Below are 16151 nucleotides of genomic sequence, written 5' to 3'. Positions count from 1 at the left end.
CACATGACCTTGTCGCAGAAGAGGAAGAAATAGGTAAGATACTACAGCAAATCACCTTTGTCTGTTGAGATGTCAGGCTGTGTTGCTTCAAGCCCCACTTACATGTCCAACTCACAATGATTTCATAAAAAACCCACAACACTTGCCACTCACTGTTACTGCAGATATTAACTGGAGTCAGAAAATTCACAGAGGAATGGTGTAATAAGACATTTATTAAAAGTGCTGTCAGTTATATTAAGAGCTATAGTCTAATATCCTTTTTTAAAAGGCATCTAATTAAAAAATACTTGCTAAAACCCATTCTGATCACTACGGACACAGACACATGACCTGCAGTGCTCTATGAAGCGTTAGACCAGCTTTGCTGATTGGGAGGATACAGTCCCCAAGTCCTGGATCCACAGTCTCTACTGTAGAGGAAGAACTGCTGGGGGCTCCAGAAGAGACACCTGCAGGTACCTGGAACAGAAATGCAGTCACTAAAGATGTTAGCTTAGCTAGACAAACATAAATATATCGCCTTCTTATGCAATATGCTGGGGAAGAAAACAATTCTTCTGCAGTGTTGCAGGATGACTATCCAGTACATCTGTATACCTATGGATGAACTACTCTTCTGGTCAGAAAAGTTTTCCCCCTTAAGAGGCTGATAGAGGCTTCCGTTTCAGGAATAGAAGCTGACCACTATGAGAGGTTTGTCAGCTACAGCAGCTGTATCCCAAGCTGCTAAACCAGAGGCATCCTGGGTTTACAGCCTCCAGGTAAAATAACACTAGCTTCCTGGTTACTTACTTTGAGTGCTTGTACTTCTCCTTAATTGCTTGCAGTTGGCAATGGGGAACATCAAGGCATGCTTTGTGTAGATCAGTCAGGCAAGGCACTATCTCACTTAATGAATACCCTGTGAATGCAGCAAGTGCTTCCGGCTGGTCAGAGGAGAAAAACCAGTGTTACTCTATCATAGACAACATTCATCTAATAGATAGTTTTCTACAGAAGCAAATCATTTTCACTGTATCAGCGCTCACTCTAGATTCTTTAGGCTTGAGAAGGACTCAAGTGTATCCTGCCATCAGTTTCACTCTAGATCTTCATTGGTGCCAGGGGATCTGCCAACAAGCTCCTTCTGCTCTAAGCATGTAGCATCCATTACATCTCTTCTGGACTGTGCTCTTTGCTAAAGCGATTCCTCCAACACACAGCTGAGAGCTCTACCAAGGCTTGCATTACAGCAGTCACTCAGTCTAATCACTCAAGTAGACACATTCAGCTTTCCCATTCCTTCGAGAAAGCCTTGGCACTGTATTTGGGATTTAGGGGAGGAGTTCTGGAGATTAAAGATTGACAAGGCCTTAGATGCAGACTTGATGTGAGCAAGACAGCAAGGTCCCTCCCATTTCAGAGAAGAGGCAGGATATTTCAGGTTGATTTAACATTTGTTTATCAGGTAGTCCCATCAGCTCAGGAACAGAAACTCTTCCTAGAATTTCAGCCTTTATGGCAACATTCTTTGAAGCTACTCTTTGTGCTTCTCAGCCTAGTTCTAATAACAAAATGCCTGAGCTACTCATTAACATGCAGTTGTTGTGCTTACCCAGAAAGACCTGTTCACCGTATAGTTCGCTAGACAGTAGGCTGCTGCAGCAGTTTGTGAAGGAAGATACTTCAGAAAAGGATCAGCTTCAAGGAGGCTCAGCTCTGCAAGATACTGAACAAAAAACCCACAAGTCTATACCAGCTGGGCTCATTCTGTTTGAAAATCAGGCCAATACAGCAAGCACTGAAAATCGTCAAAGGTCTCAGTTTCATGTAAAAAACATGAGTTACATGTCTGGTGGGCAGAAATAGCATTCTAGTCCTGTTATCATACAGGAAAACCTGTAGCATATTTCACCGGGGACAGAGAGACCACACTTTGTCAAAGCCTAAGCAATCTACACTGCAATTTGAAGTTCTGGTCCCATCATCAGCTCTGATGTAATTTTACAGATAAAGACTTAGAAAATTCATGTTTTATAAAAATAAGACACACACTCTTCCCATCCTCCAAGGCTCTTGTTCACATAGGTGGAACTCACTTGGACATTGGGGATAAATGGACAGCTCTAAGACAGGATCTGGGCTCTGCTGAAGTAGAGTCACTGTACAATCCTACATACACCCTTTGCAGATAAGCAGCAGGTCAGATGTTTTTCTATAAGCTCAGGTTAACTGTTTTCCAAGCAGGGCTGTCCATGCAGTTATGCAGGCATATGCTGTGTCATTGCGTAGCAGTACTAGTACCACCATGGCCAGGGCAGACTTGCTATGCAGGAATCTGGCTGTTTTAAAAACAGTGCTTACCACCTAGCTGCCCAGTCAGCACATTATCCCTGACCAGACAGAGGGACCAAACTAAGGACTTCCACGAGACACTTATCCCAAAGTCTCAGCACACAAGCCACCTGCTGAAAGTAGTAGGCTACAACACATCCTGTTTTAGGCCTGCTGCAGTCCCAAGACTCAGCATGAGAAACAGTATCTTCTGATAGAGCACAGTATAGTAGCAGAACCTGTCTGCTCAGATCACATTGTAAAATACAAGTGATTCTGCCTTTAGCATCACTTCTCCCCTTTCAGTCCTAAAAGGAAGATAATTCATACCCTTGCAAAGTTCTCTGTCCTCATGCAGACTCCATGTCTCTGAAGATACTGAAGGAGGAACTGGTTGATAGTTGGGGCTGTTAGGTCAAAAGCCAACACTTTGAGAAGCAGGTGTTCCATCCTTAGCAGCTGCCTCTTTGTATAGGTATCATCTGTTATATAAACAAATTCATCCACTTCTGGAGGGTAGATCTCTTCATATTTCCTGCAAAAGGAACACAAAAGCCACATTTGTTAGCTTGGAAGTTATGGTCAGAGAATGCTTTCTGATAGACCAATATCAGTAATGTCATGGGCTCGTGCTAAGACTTGTGTAGAGCTCTTATTTCAGTCCTTCCTCCAGGCTAGGTAACAACTGAGTTTCAAATTTGAGCAAAGATGTTTAGAGGAACTCCCAAGTCATCAGTCTAGATAGAAACACACTCGCCTTGTTAGCTCTTGACCAACAGCAAGCTCTCAGAGAGAAATTCTCAGGAACACAATGCACTCCAGACAAAAACCCACACGCTCCTAGGTTATGTTAGACCCTGTCTAATTAAAGCAGTTCAAGGCTAATTACAGATTGCAACCATGAATCTACTACAGCCTTATAGGCTAGCAGCCTAACACAGTAGTGTTTTCGTTCCTGCTGTTATGGTTACAGGTTTTCCCATTACAGTTCCTCACATCAAACATTCAGTGTTTAATTTTGCTACTGCCAAAGCAGGCGAAGCTGCTAACCTTGAGATACCACAAAAACCTGACTACCACTGTCAGCTTCAGTCCTTCAAATTGAACTAAAAGACTCAGTCCAAAAATAAGTTCTAGTTCACTGGGATTTCAGGAGCTGATAAAACACTTACGCAGCCAGAAGAATTGCTGCTGTTCCTACGAGCTGCAGCTTCCCTCTGAGAACAGACATGCAGGAAAGAAACCTGTCCAGGAAGTTCACCGCCAAGTACAAAGTCTCTGTCCGAAGCTTATACTCTTCCCCTACTTCCACCAGCCAGTCGACCAAGATGGCACGCATTCCTGTTGTGATATCCGGTTGCTTTCTCATGTAGTAGGGCTTGGGCCTGAATCTTACCTGTTTGGAGAGAGTTGGAGAATCAGGACGCTCACGCTGAAGAGAGCCATCAATGGCTGAGCTGATTAACATTCTTTATACTTATACCAGAAGGAGTATGAGTTGTTCCACTATTAATAACTCTTTACTACTAACTATAATCATAGTGCTAGCAGTATTAATTAGCAGCACCTCTAGAGAGTAGCATTTCTACACTGCAGAGCAAGGACTACTATGTTAGCAGCAGCGTAGTAAGTGACCTCCTGGACTATGGACAGCCTTTGCCATCAAGCGCATGAGCCATTCAGAGGGACCTGAAAATCAGCAAATCCTATTTTTCCCCTCTTCCTATTGGGAGACTGCACTTTACTGTTCCGATACAGAAAGGCAGGAAAAATTACCACTATAGCAAGAGAGCAGTCAGTAAGATCACATCCAACTGCTTTAGTATTTTTACAGCATTCAGCTCTCATCTGCAGGAATTCTTTATGCCGAAGAGCCAAAAGACGCTCCAATGGTGGAAATCTCAGGGACACAGAGTAATCCTGAAAGATCTCACCACTGTCTAGATGTTGCCCTCAGAGATGGGTTTTACTGCTTGCTTTCTCACCTTTGTAGTTCAGTGGCAGCCTCAGGTTATCCTGGGGCAGCCATACACCTCTGCAGTATTGTAGCCCAGAGACCACAAATACCTGTGGGCTTGTTCCAAGCCACTCACTTCAGCCTCTCGGAGGTACTGATGAATGTCTTCTGCATACTCTCCCACAGTCAGAGTTATGACATCTCCCAGGTGATCCTCGGGCTGGGACTGGAAGGATGTGTCCACTGTCATAGGAGATCCTAACAGGTAAGAGGAAGCAGCATGACATTTGCTTAATTAGCCTCTTCACCTTCTGCTGTCTCTAGCACAGAAATTTTGTGCCTTGTGTAGGCACAATCCAAGTTATCTTGAAGTGTTATTTATTGTAACATAAGCTACTCACCAGCTTAACAGCATCACAATTCATAACGACCCTAGGTGTACTTCTGCTATAGATACCATCTGAGTAGCAGCAGGAGTTACCTGTACTCAGATCCAGCAGCAGGTGAATACTGGATGTCATTGCACTAGTATCCAGTTCACACAGGCTTGATTCCAGCTCCTCAGCCACCTGGCAGCTGTAGTTTTCTTTCTCTTCTGGTTCATCCACGTAGATAGCAAACGTTTGCTTTGGGGCAGCGCTGACCACGTAGTTGGGCAATTCATCTTTTCCAGATGAAGGGTTGGTGTTTTCAGAGCCAGACAAGCGTCTGATAACAGTAGCACCCTGAAACAGAGCACGCAGTCACACTGTGAGAGGGCAACTCAGGAAGAAAACAACAGCAAGTATCACTTGTTTTAGAAAAGAAAATCACTTTCCTTGCCTAACAGACATCAGTAATGTAAAAGCTAACTGGAAAAAACCACAGCTACAGCTGATGCTTCAGAAGTACCGCTCGTTGCTGTCTTCCCGCAAGAGACTCCTGACAGAAAGAGCGAGGTCTAGTGAACGTCCAGAACCAGGGAGCGGCCTCATCTCCAGTGCCCACCGCTGAGGAGCATGCGGCCAGGGGGCTGCTCAGTTCCCAGGGTGCTGCAAGTGCAGGACCTGCTCTGCATCCAGTTCTGGTGAGGAGCAGCTGCTTTGAAGTGCAGCCAGTTAAAGTCACAAAAATAAGTGCTCAGGCACCATCACAGACTTACGCAGGACTTCACCTGCGAGAAGGCATTTCATGCCGAGTTACAAACCTAAGTCTGAACATCTGAGCGCAAGCGTCACAACCCCTAGAACTGCAGCATGTGACCAGGGTGCAATCCTCCACATCACCTACCACCAGTGAGCCACCACGTGAGTTAGGGGCTTTACACAGTCGCAACCAAGAGGAGTTTGTGTACGCACAACAGCTGCTGTTTCAGGTCCCGTAAGTCAGCGCAATAACGTTTTCCCTGCCACACCAGCAAACCCCAGGAGGGCCCAAGGGACAGAAGGGCGGACAGACACTGTGCTGTGAGCTTGAGCTTCTCGGAGGCTCTGTCACCCTGAAGGGAGCACGGCCAGCCAGACAGCAACACGACCTTGGGGCAAGCATCAGCCAAGGAACTTTTCTCAAGCCACCCCCGACGCTTCGTAAGTGCCCGAGCACAGCCCCACCGAGCCTCCCTTCCTCCTCGGGGGGATCGTCCCTGCAAAGCATCTGCGGGGAGGAGCGCCCGCTGATCAGGACCAGGCGGTTACCAGCGGGGCTTCTCGGGAACACTCACGCTCGTTAACCGCGGCCCGACCCAACTGCTCACGCCCGGGCCTCTCCCCGCAGCCCCGAGGGAAGCCTGCGGCGGGGGGCCCGCAGCGCGGCAGCGAGCTCCCCCGGCCCCCGGAGGGGGGGGCGGCCGGGGCTTCCTGGGGGTCCCGGCAGCCGGGGGCTGGGCGGGGAGGAGCGGGGCTCACCTGGCCGCCGGGCCGCTGCTGCTGCCCGTTCTCCGCCAGCACCCCCAGCACGGCCCGCCCGCCGCTGCGGGGCACAGCGGGGCAGGGCTCCCGCCGCCCCGCCCGGCTCTTCTCACCGGTGCGGCGCATCGCCCCGGCGCCGGTACCTTTCGGAGGAGAAACGAAAAAAAAAGAAAACAAAACACACAAAATCAAATTAAAGTTGGGAAAAAAACACCCAAAACTAAATAACCCCAAGGTATTTGGCGCAGCCCCTCCTGCCCCTCAGGAAGGCAGGCACGGGGGAGGGAGGGAGCCCGCACCGCCCGGCCCCGCTCGCCACCGGCCCTCGCCACCGGCCCCCGCCGCACGCCGCGCCGCGCACCGCCGAGGAGGTTGCCCGTCCCCCCGCCCCCCCTATATAGGCGGCGGCGGCGGCCAATGGAGGCGGCGGCGGGCGGCTGTTGGCCGCGGCCGGTTGGAAGCCCGGGCCGCAACCCCCGGCGCCGCCGCCGTGGCAACCCAAGCGGCGGCGGGTGGACATGGAGACCGCGGACGGTCCGCCCGCCGCGGGCCCGGCCGCGCTGCCGCCCCCCCGCGCCCCCGCCGCCCGCTGCCCGCGAGCCTCTCGCTCTGTGGTACGGGGAAAAAAAAAAAAAAAAACAAAAAACCACACACCAAAAAAACACCACGAAAAAAGGAGGTTTTGGTTTATTTAAGCGTGGATTTTGACTTTTGTGGCGCTCTGGTGAAGCCCGAGTGAGAGGACAGCTGCGGAACCGGTGGCGAAGCTGAAGGCGGGAGCAGCTCCCAGGAACGCGGGGCTCCCTGAGGGGAGTGGAGCAGTGGGTGGTTTGGCGTCCCCAGAGATCTTCGCCCGTGGGGTGGGTAACGGCTCACCCCCACCGAACCTCTGGGTGACGCCGCCGAGGGTGGTGGGAAGGGCTGTGGCAGTGCTGGGGAACAAGGTTTCAGACGGGGTTTTGTCAAACCCAAAGAACGTTCTGGAAGAGCGGGACGGTCCTGAAGCACGAGGTCAGACAGAGCCATCGTGGGCCGCGGAGGTGTGGGATGGGGCATGGCTGCGGAGGTAGCAGCTCTGTGAAGAAGAGCCAGGAGGTTACAGTGAACCTCGGACGGAGCATGAATCACCGTGTCCATGGCTGTCCTACCATGGACAAACAAGAGTACAGCCTGTGTGGCACGTGGGCCCGCTGAAGGTCCACAGTGGAGACAAAAGAGCAAGAACCTCAGCATGGGATTCAGGTTAGGTGTCAGGACTGTGATGCCCCAGAAGAGACAGCGCGGGAAAACTGGGCGCTTCCCTCTTTGCGGATCTGCAAGAGCAAGTTAAGGAAACTGCTGTCAAAACGTCTCTGCCTTGGGCAGTGGTGGTACTTCTTGAGACGCTCCCCAGCGTGACTGAAATGTAGGAGCTATGATCCAAAATTCGGATGCAATGCAAGCAAGGTCTTGTGTCAGAACTGGTTTTTTGCAGTTCTCGTCATCCAGGCTGTATTAAGGTCTGTATTTTTTCTTCCCATTTTTCTTATGTTTATTTTTTAATTGACTTTTCCCCTCCAAAATGAATTTACTGTAGGAGGCAACTGGTATATCTCAAGGTGAAAAATGTTGCCCATGTTTGATCTGTTGGCCATGTAACACCACTTCTCCTTTTTGACGGGAGGAGCTCCACGTCATTGCAGCAGCAACGTCGTAAGCAGGGAGTTGTCACAGCGGAGCTGTCACCACTACAGGCAAGTGCAGATCAGAGAGGCAGAAGGTTACGCTGTACTTGTGTGTTCTTCTCTGTCTTTCGTGACATCTCTAAACTCCAGGTTTGCACAAGGAAGACTTCGCTTGGGGACACTTCTTTAAACATTTTTGTGCAAAGTTTTAATTTCTGGAGAACATCAGACTAGCTGCCAGCCTTTGAAATTACTTATCAGCTTAAGCAGAACTTTAAATACTCTTTGTCCTGTTGTTTTAATGGGATTACTAAAAAATATTGAAAAAATTCTGTGCTATGATATATGTAGAATCTATAGCAGTCTAAGAAGGTGGGTGTTAATCAAAACCATTTCTAAATGTGTGACTATTCCATATTTTAATTAAAAATTTCTGTTTTAATAACATTTATTAAACAAAAGGCTTTTGAAATGTATGTATTTTATGGGTGAAAAAAAGCTCAGTCTCACAAGTTTTAGCAATAAAGGAAGAAAACAGATGAATTTTTCATCAAAGCAAGAATTTTCTTTCACTTCCAATTACCATTTAGCAATGTTCTTCTAATTCAGGAATATCAGGACTCTGATTTCAGTCTTTAATTATATTTTAAGTAGCTGGCACCACTCTTCTAACCTTAGATCAATACTGGTCAATAGTTTCAAAATCTCCTCTGAGAATAATGGAAGTTGTATATTCAAGAATAAAATGAAAAGCTATAAAAAATAAGGGAATGACTTAGACAACCCATTCCCTCAGGACATCAGTGAGATGATGGTTCTAGGGCTCAGATCCCCAAAGGCATCTATATGTCCCTGATGGCCTGGTTCTGCACGCGTTTTCATTCACGGTATGGCCTGCCACGGACGAAGACTGCCCTGCTCCCAGCCACTCACCGCAGCTGCCACCCTTCTGCTGGCAGAAGGACTTGGGTGGCTGTCAGACACCTGAGAAGTAACATTGCCACAACAACAACACAGCGTTGTTACTGTGGAGTCAGTTCTCTGAGCTGGGCTTCCAGAGAGCTCCAGGAGCTGTAGGTCCAGCACAAAAGAAATGATGACAGTGAGGTTCCAGCATCAGGAAGGCAGTGGGAGTGGTGCTATCCCTTGTCTTTACAGACCTAGTGCCCTATGCCTGGGTAATTTTAAGTGCTGTTTAATTTTTCATACTTTTTAAAATGTTACACTATTAGTCAACATTGAAAATACCAGCTGCTCTTTCAAGGGATCTTCCTTTGGCAGTGCCAGAGCTGTTTTTTTTTCTTTTTTTTTTTTCAGTAAAAACATCTGGGTATGATACCGAGGTAGATGAAACATTATGCAAGTACATATTTTCAGATGGGTAAATGCTGTTTGTGAAAACTGCCTGTAGCTTATAAAAATAATTTTACCTCTGCCCAAACCTATTTTTCTAACTGCTCAGTCTCTCTAGATGGTATTTGTCATGAGAAATGTCAGAACTTAATAGTTAGAGGTCTGACATGTAACTCACATTCATGCGAAGATCACGTGTCACTCCTAGCCAAATATATGGATGGAATTTATTTACTAAATTTGTCTTTAGTCAGTGAATATCCTTTCTATCCAAATACCCATCATATCTGTATACCATTTAGACATTACTGAAGGACCTCAGCTACCCAACAGATGACTTAGTCATATTTTTATATATGAGCAGCATATGGATATCTTCAGTAGTCATATAGTACATTAATGTAACTGAAACGCCTCTCAAATAGCTTTTAATGAGGTTATCTACGCTCCAGTTTCTCAGGAACTCTTTGAAACAGCCCAATATGTATTAGTACCGGAGGGAGGCCAGTGAGCTTTGCCAGCTACTACTTAATTGTAGCAGCAGATCAAATAAAGCTTTGGGCCATTAATCATTTACTTCTGAGCTTCCCTGTGTGTGCTTGAGAGGAAACTGAAGCCTTCCTGAGTGGACTCCTTAGGGTTTCTTGCAGTAATTGCTGTCTTACTTATGATTTCTGGGAAGACAGAGAAGTCAGAGCAATTCCTGAGTTGGCAAGGACGCTTCCTCTGTGGCTCCAGAAAACGTAGTATTAAGGGGCTGGTTAGGACTTGTCTCTGTCTTGTGAATCTTTCCTAGCTCCTTTGCTCTTTATCCTTTTTGCAGTTTTGGCTTTGAGTGCTGAAACTTCTGGATTTGGTGTCCTTTTCAGTTAAAGGCATTTCCCTTCTTCCATGCCATGGGAGCAGGCACAGGCTCCTGCTTTCTTCTCTGAGGACCTCTGTTAAGTCCCAGCTTTCAGGCAGCAAGCTCCACACAGGCTTCCATTCACAGTCCAGGGCATGGAGGGAGACTGCGCCTGGCCTCCTGTTCTGCCCCGATGTCAGACCTCCAAGAAGTGCCACAGGAGGCTTCTTTAGAGATTGAAGAGATGGATTTTATTTTTAAATTTCCCAGCAGAAATATTTGAAGATTAAATTTTATTATGTCAACGTTTTTACTAGACTTGTTTACAGGAGAGAGAGAAATATTGTCTGCAGAAATGCAGGTGCTTGTTACTGTGCCTGGGAGCAGGAGGAGAGATGAAGCACACTCTGGTTTTTCCTTTCTCGTTCAATTCAGAGTTTTCAAGCTAGCACCACCACCACACCCCCCTCCTGGGTTCTTGGTCATGTCGCCCCTGTAGGGAGCATCCTTTATCTCTGTGGCTTGAAACCACATGATTCGCTTGTGCTCTAATTATAAGCATATAGGGGCAAAACTGCCTTTTGAAAGGAAATCTTAGCATTTTTTTACCCAAGATAATTTTCTGCATATTTCTTCCTCTCATGAGCTTGAGAAGGACACAGCTGCTCCAGAAGCTCCCAGCAGCTCCCTCTATCCACAAATCAGACAACTGTCAGCTGTCCTCTCTTCACCCTTTGAAGTATCTTTTGGTCCCTAGTGTGTTTTAATCCCTAGGTGTTCAGCTTGGCTGAAATAGCTATTTGGCTTGCAGCTTGTAAGTAGCATCTTCACTGGTAATTAATTAAAAAGCCATTGTTTTACAAATGTGTAAGTATAAGATGAGAAGCAGCTAATGTAAAACTGTTGCAACTTCCCAGCCTTGTCTCTAAGTCCCATATTGAATTACAACACAATATTCATATAGGAAAACCCATTCAGGCAGGTTAGACACAGAGTTATTATGGCCTTGGCCAGGTTACATTCAATATTTGGCAAGTTTTTTTTGGCCAATGTACTGAGCAATCACACAGCAGATCCACGTGTGCCACAGACTCTTCTGAGGTCAGCTTATTGCAGAGCAACCCTGGAAGTCCCACTGCACAGCACATTTAATGCACAGCTGCATAACATCCTGGAAAATGTGCTGTGGGAGCAGTCTTTGAGTTCAGAAAGTTTCTAAAAAGGATTATGAAATCTCCTTGACAATAAGAGCCGTGCCTGGACTCAGTGACCTGCAAGGTCCCACCACGACCTTGTTGTATAGTCTTATAGTAGCAAAGCAGTGACAAACATGACCTCTCTTCCTTCATATGGCTATGATTCCTAGGGTCATGAAAAGTCCTCAGGCTGCAGTTTGCTTTGATAATGTTACCAGTAAATTAATTTCCCATTATTTAAGAATATGTAGATTTTATCTTGAGTTTCAGTGTTTTTCTGAACTACCAAAATCAGAAAAATGGCCAGCACTTAAGACACGAGTCCAGGGCTCAGGAGCTGTTGGCCAGGGCATACAAACAAGACCAAGACACAGCCTTGGTTGAGCCACCAACTCTCTGCATGTATTAGATAGATCACTGCCTTTCTCTATCTGTACTGCATGTTTAGCACAGGCCCAAACCAGCACTCAGGTCCAAGCTTACCTAGTATTCCTCTGCATGAAAGCCCACGATGAACAGTGAGTTTGGACAAGTCTGTAGCCCAATGAGAAAAAGCTCTGTGTACCCAACAACCTAACAGATATGATCACATATCGCTGGTCAGGCAGGCAGTCACAGACACAGTCTGTATTACTTGGCTTATGATAGTGCATTAAAAGGGCCAGAAAATGTACACTACCATGCAGTTCAGTCATCTATACCGTACAGTCGTTAGCGTGGCTTTGACATGGTCCCTGCTGCAGTCCAGGCTCATGCTACATCGTGCTTTGCAACAGTTTGCCAGCATAACCCAAAGGTTAGCACGGCCAGGGACTAGTCCCCATTAGCAGTAGGTATGTGGACTCTCTGTTTTGATAGACAAGAGAACCTAATACTGTAAGTTTTTCCAAGCCTGTATTCCTAAGCATAGAAGAAATGATCTGAGAGCAAGAATTGTGCTTGTTCGGCACCCTCCAGAAACTCAAAACCAGGCCAGAACTGAAAGAGGTTGTTTGTTCTGTTGCTTTCACAGGCAAAAAAAAAAAAAGGCAGAGATAAAAAGGAAGACATACTGTGTTTAAATCAGAGTTTCAAAACACTAAATTGCTTTTCTAAAATATTTCAGGGAAGTTTTATAAAAATAACAGTGTTCTGAGTCCTAGAAGATGGAAACTATATATTGGAATGTTTATAACCTTTTTTGTTGTTGTTGTTTTTTATTAACCCTTAATTTAAACTTAATGGTTCAGGTTGTACTGATTATCTAGTGTTAATTGGTATAATTTAAATAGGGCTACATGTATGCTTGTCAACTGAGCATATGCGTACTATTCACCTGTAATTTACAGGATGTAAAAGAAAATAGCTTCTTCCAGTGGACATATTTCTTTAAACTTGCTTATGCACTCCTGATGTACTTTAAAAATTTATGTTTCCCCTCTGTGATGCTTCCGTGAATGATGTCTACATAACTCTTATTTGTAATGCATCAGTATTCCTTAGGCTTCTCTAGAAAATACTTGATATTTGCTTTTCAGAATCATTTAATGATGAAGTTTACTCTCATAACTTCGCCAGTGTTCTCTGTTAAGCGAGTTCCACCAGGTTTCATGCACTAAACCTTTCAGTTATAGAAAAGAAAACAATCAAACCGCCACACACATACAATTTTATATTGGGCAAAATTACGTTTTCTCTATGTATTTTAGGGCTCTGCTGTAATACGAACTTTTATGTATTTTTAAATATACTGACTTTATAAGATCAGTTAACTCCAAGGGTCAGAGTTAAAGCTTTCTCCCTAACCAGAGGCCTAAATTAATAACTCCTACTCATTATGTGTATGACAGCAGATTATAAAGTCTGAGAACTGAAATTAATCTGGAAAGTGATCGGAGTGATTTTCTTTAAGCCAAATCACCGATCAGTGCAAAAGGTTCATACTGCTTGCAGGATCAATCAAGCGGCCTATTCTATTACGTGGAGTGCTATAAGACAATTTCTGATTCTTACTATACTGCATGCCACTATAGCACATATATTAAATGTAAAGTGGGTGTGGAGTTATTCTTATGTAAAGATATGGAGCCAGGGGCATGAGGGAGGACAATAAATATAGGACCTTAGTAAGCAGAGTGTTCTTGAAAATCCATTCTCCAGAACAGCCCAGAGACAACCATGTGAGGCTGGTGTAAGAAGAGCTGTGATGATCCCAGAGCAGCCCTCGAAAGCAGATTCCTGTTCCCTGGATGTTGAATGTCTTTACAGTTACAGTACACAATTTTCTTGGCAAATGCTGTGCAAGGTGAGACTGTGAGATTTTTCCTCTATTGTGCAGATAATCATCCTCCACTTCCTGCAGAAAGGAGAAATACTCTGTGAAAGTTTGAGGGTGTCTATGTAAAGAAGGAAGGGAAGCAGCAACATATCCAACGTCCCAGACAGAGCCATAAGCATCTTGTTCCCTCTACAGGAGGAGAACACTCGCTTCTGTGCTTGCAGCTGTGGTGTTCATGGCGTGGTTGGTGCTGGGAGAACCCTGGTGCACTCCGTGTCCTTTTCACCTCTGTGGGTCCCCAGACCTTGGAGCACAGCCTGCCTGCAAATCCCATTGCCCTCATGCTAGATAACAAAGAGAGCCTCCAGCAACAACACTTTGTCACCGTGTGTCACATCTGACAGCAGGCAGAACTCACCTCAAGGAGCAGTAGAAGCTGCCAAGCTGGGGCAGAGCACCAGCTGATGCCCACAGCAGGGAAGCAAAGCCTGAAGCCTTGAGCGGGTGCAAGATTTTCCCCTTTGGAGTTGTTAACGATCCTAACCAGAAGACTCTTGTTCATCAAAGAGCTAGCTGTCTACGTAACAGTGAACCTGAGTGGGTGCAGGCCGGTGCTGCGCTGTGCTGCGCATACAGCTTGTCCTTCAGACCTGTGCTGGGCTGCGCAGGTCTCTTGGCCTCAGCATAAACTCAGCCGGGTGACGGTAACAGAGCAGCCCGCAGGCAGCTCCCACTTGGTGTTGTCGATTACACCACCTGTGTGGCCTTGTTCTCTATCTTGAAGTGGAGCAGCAAGTTCTCATGTGAACATAGGGTGTTTGAGGGTAGAAATGATGAATACAATAGTTTTTGTCTAAGAACATTCTATAAGAGGTCTTGAAACCAAAATGTCAGTGAATCTTACTCCGGGTGGGATCTGTACAACATGCCCTGAGCAGAGGTCTGTCTGACGCTGCACAGCTTGGGGTTCCCAGCACCTGAAGGGACGTAAGATTATCTGTATTCTTTCTCGTTATTGTGTTAGCTCCAGAAAATGGTATTTTAAACAACAGCTTATGGAGTCTGAGTGCCTTTCTTACCAGGATTATGAGGTACACTATCCCCAGTGCCTTGCACTACAGGGTACCAGCAGAATAGCCTGAAGCTGACCGCAAAGATGTTTCCAAATCAGGTGGTGTGACAGGTGAGAAATATGGCTTCAAACATTTCCAGCTTTGGGGTTACTTCTCCACATCAGTCTAGGGCTGCTCCTGCTAGCTTTGTGACTATGTAGGTTGCCCAGCACCACTCCAGTTACTCCCATTTTACCCAGGACAAGAAGATGAGGTTTTCCAGTGTCAAAACAATCATAGAATATAAACCATACCCTTTAGTGCTGCACGTGAAGGGAAAATATCAAGCTTAAAATCAAACATTTCTGCTGTCCATATTTTATTCCCTTACAAGTTTCTCTGTATCGTAAAACAGCCAGCCCCTAATTTATGGTCCCTATATTCAGAGCATCTGTTACTCAGCTGTTTTTGACAGCTGCTGTTCATTTCTACTCAGAAGCTGACATTTGAAAAGTTTCAGAAGAAATTAATTTTTTGACTTGATGATCCTATGGAACTGACTCTTTGGCTCTGTTTCTCGAATTACAAATCACAGACAAGCTCTCAGAGTGCAGCACCTGGACATTGAAAGGACCGCTATTTATTATTTGTTGCTATCGGTTCCACTTGTTTGTGCTAGTAATTCAAATGGGGTAGCTTGTATGCATATAAAGCAGATGAGTTTTGTATGCATGACTAGTTGGAGATCAACTACTTGTAATAAAAACTGAGGCAAATTTTATCCTGAAAAATAGTTTTTTATCTTTGTTGTTTTGAGAAGTAGGTGTAATGGAGGCAAAGGCTATTCATGAAGGCCTCAGCTCGGCAGAGCTCGAAAGTACCAGTGAAAATGCAGTATGTTGGATTTTGACAGAGTAGTGACTTCTTTGGAACTTTCCATGTGCTAAAATTCATACCATAAAACTTTGTTACAACAAAAGCAATGCATGTTTTGATTTTGGAGGGAATGATCAGAATGGCAACTATTTATCAGAATGAATCATGACAAGCAACTGTTGTTTTTCAGTTAGCTCTGCGTGGAAGATTTGGCATTGCTGAAGTCTGGCAATGGTTCCACCTAAACTGGAAGAGAGGTTGTCCTCTGAACTGTATGCCTTACATATTAAGTACATGACTTCACGCCACCATGCATGGGTGAAAGGAGACACAGGTGCTTAGACAGAGGATGGCTAAACAGAGCCATTGCCTGGTGGTTTCGTGTCGCTGGCATGCTTTCCCCTATTTCGCCTAGAAGACAGTGGCAAGATTCATCAAAACTGTTAGATGAGCTCCTTAGACATCAGGCCATAAGTGTGAATTTCATAACCTGTGAAGCAAATAGGCTGTACTGAACTGATCATAGCTGGAGTATTGCAGTCTCGCCCTATTCAGATTAAAGAAAAATACAAATATATGGCTGCTTGCAACGATGCACTGTTCACAAACTGCGTATCAGCATTATTAACCTTATGGCCAGGGAAGTGCATTGAAAGAAGAAACAGAAGTAGCCAAGCTCTTCCATTACTTGGAGAGTTCCCCTGCCTTTTTTCTTTGGTTTATGTGTTTTAATTGGAATACTGTGTGGTT

The 16151-nt window shown here is 45.6% G+C and overlaps 1 protein-coding gene across 1 annotated transcript; it reads right to left on the bottom strand.

Annotated features, from left to right (window-relative positions):
* Positions 1–229: 229 nt before the first annotated feature.
* On the bottom strand, positions 230–6385 carry CCNA1 (cyclin A1). Its single transcript, XM_075428949.1, has 8 exons — positions 6157–6385; positions 4755–4998; positions 4410–4531; positions 3489–3712; positions 2647–2851; positions 1598–1711; positions 796–929; positions 230–462 (listed from the first exon to the last, which is right to left on the bottom strand). Exons 1-8 carry the CDS (start codon positions 6283–6285, stop codon positions 411–413), a joined length of 1224 nt encoding a protein of 407 aa, XP_075285064.1. The 5' UTR covers positions 6286–6385; the 3' UTR covers positions 230–410.
* Between the last annotated feature and the right edge of the window lie 9766 nt (positions 6386–16151).

The sequence above is a fragment of the Opisthocomus hoazin genome, chromosome 1 (assembly GCF_030867145.1).
Source record: "Opisthocomus hoazin isolate bOpiHoa1 chromosome 1, bOpiHoa1.hap1, whole genome shotgun sequence".
Lineage (NCBI taxonomy): Eukaryota > Metazoa > Chordata > Aves > Opisthocomiformes > Opisthocomidae > Opisthocomus > Opisthocomus hoazin.
The sequence above is the reverse complement of the archived record's forward strand: the minus strand, read 5'-3'. Positions and strand labels throughout refer to the sequence as shown.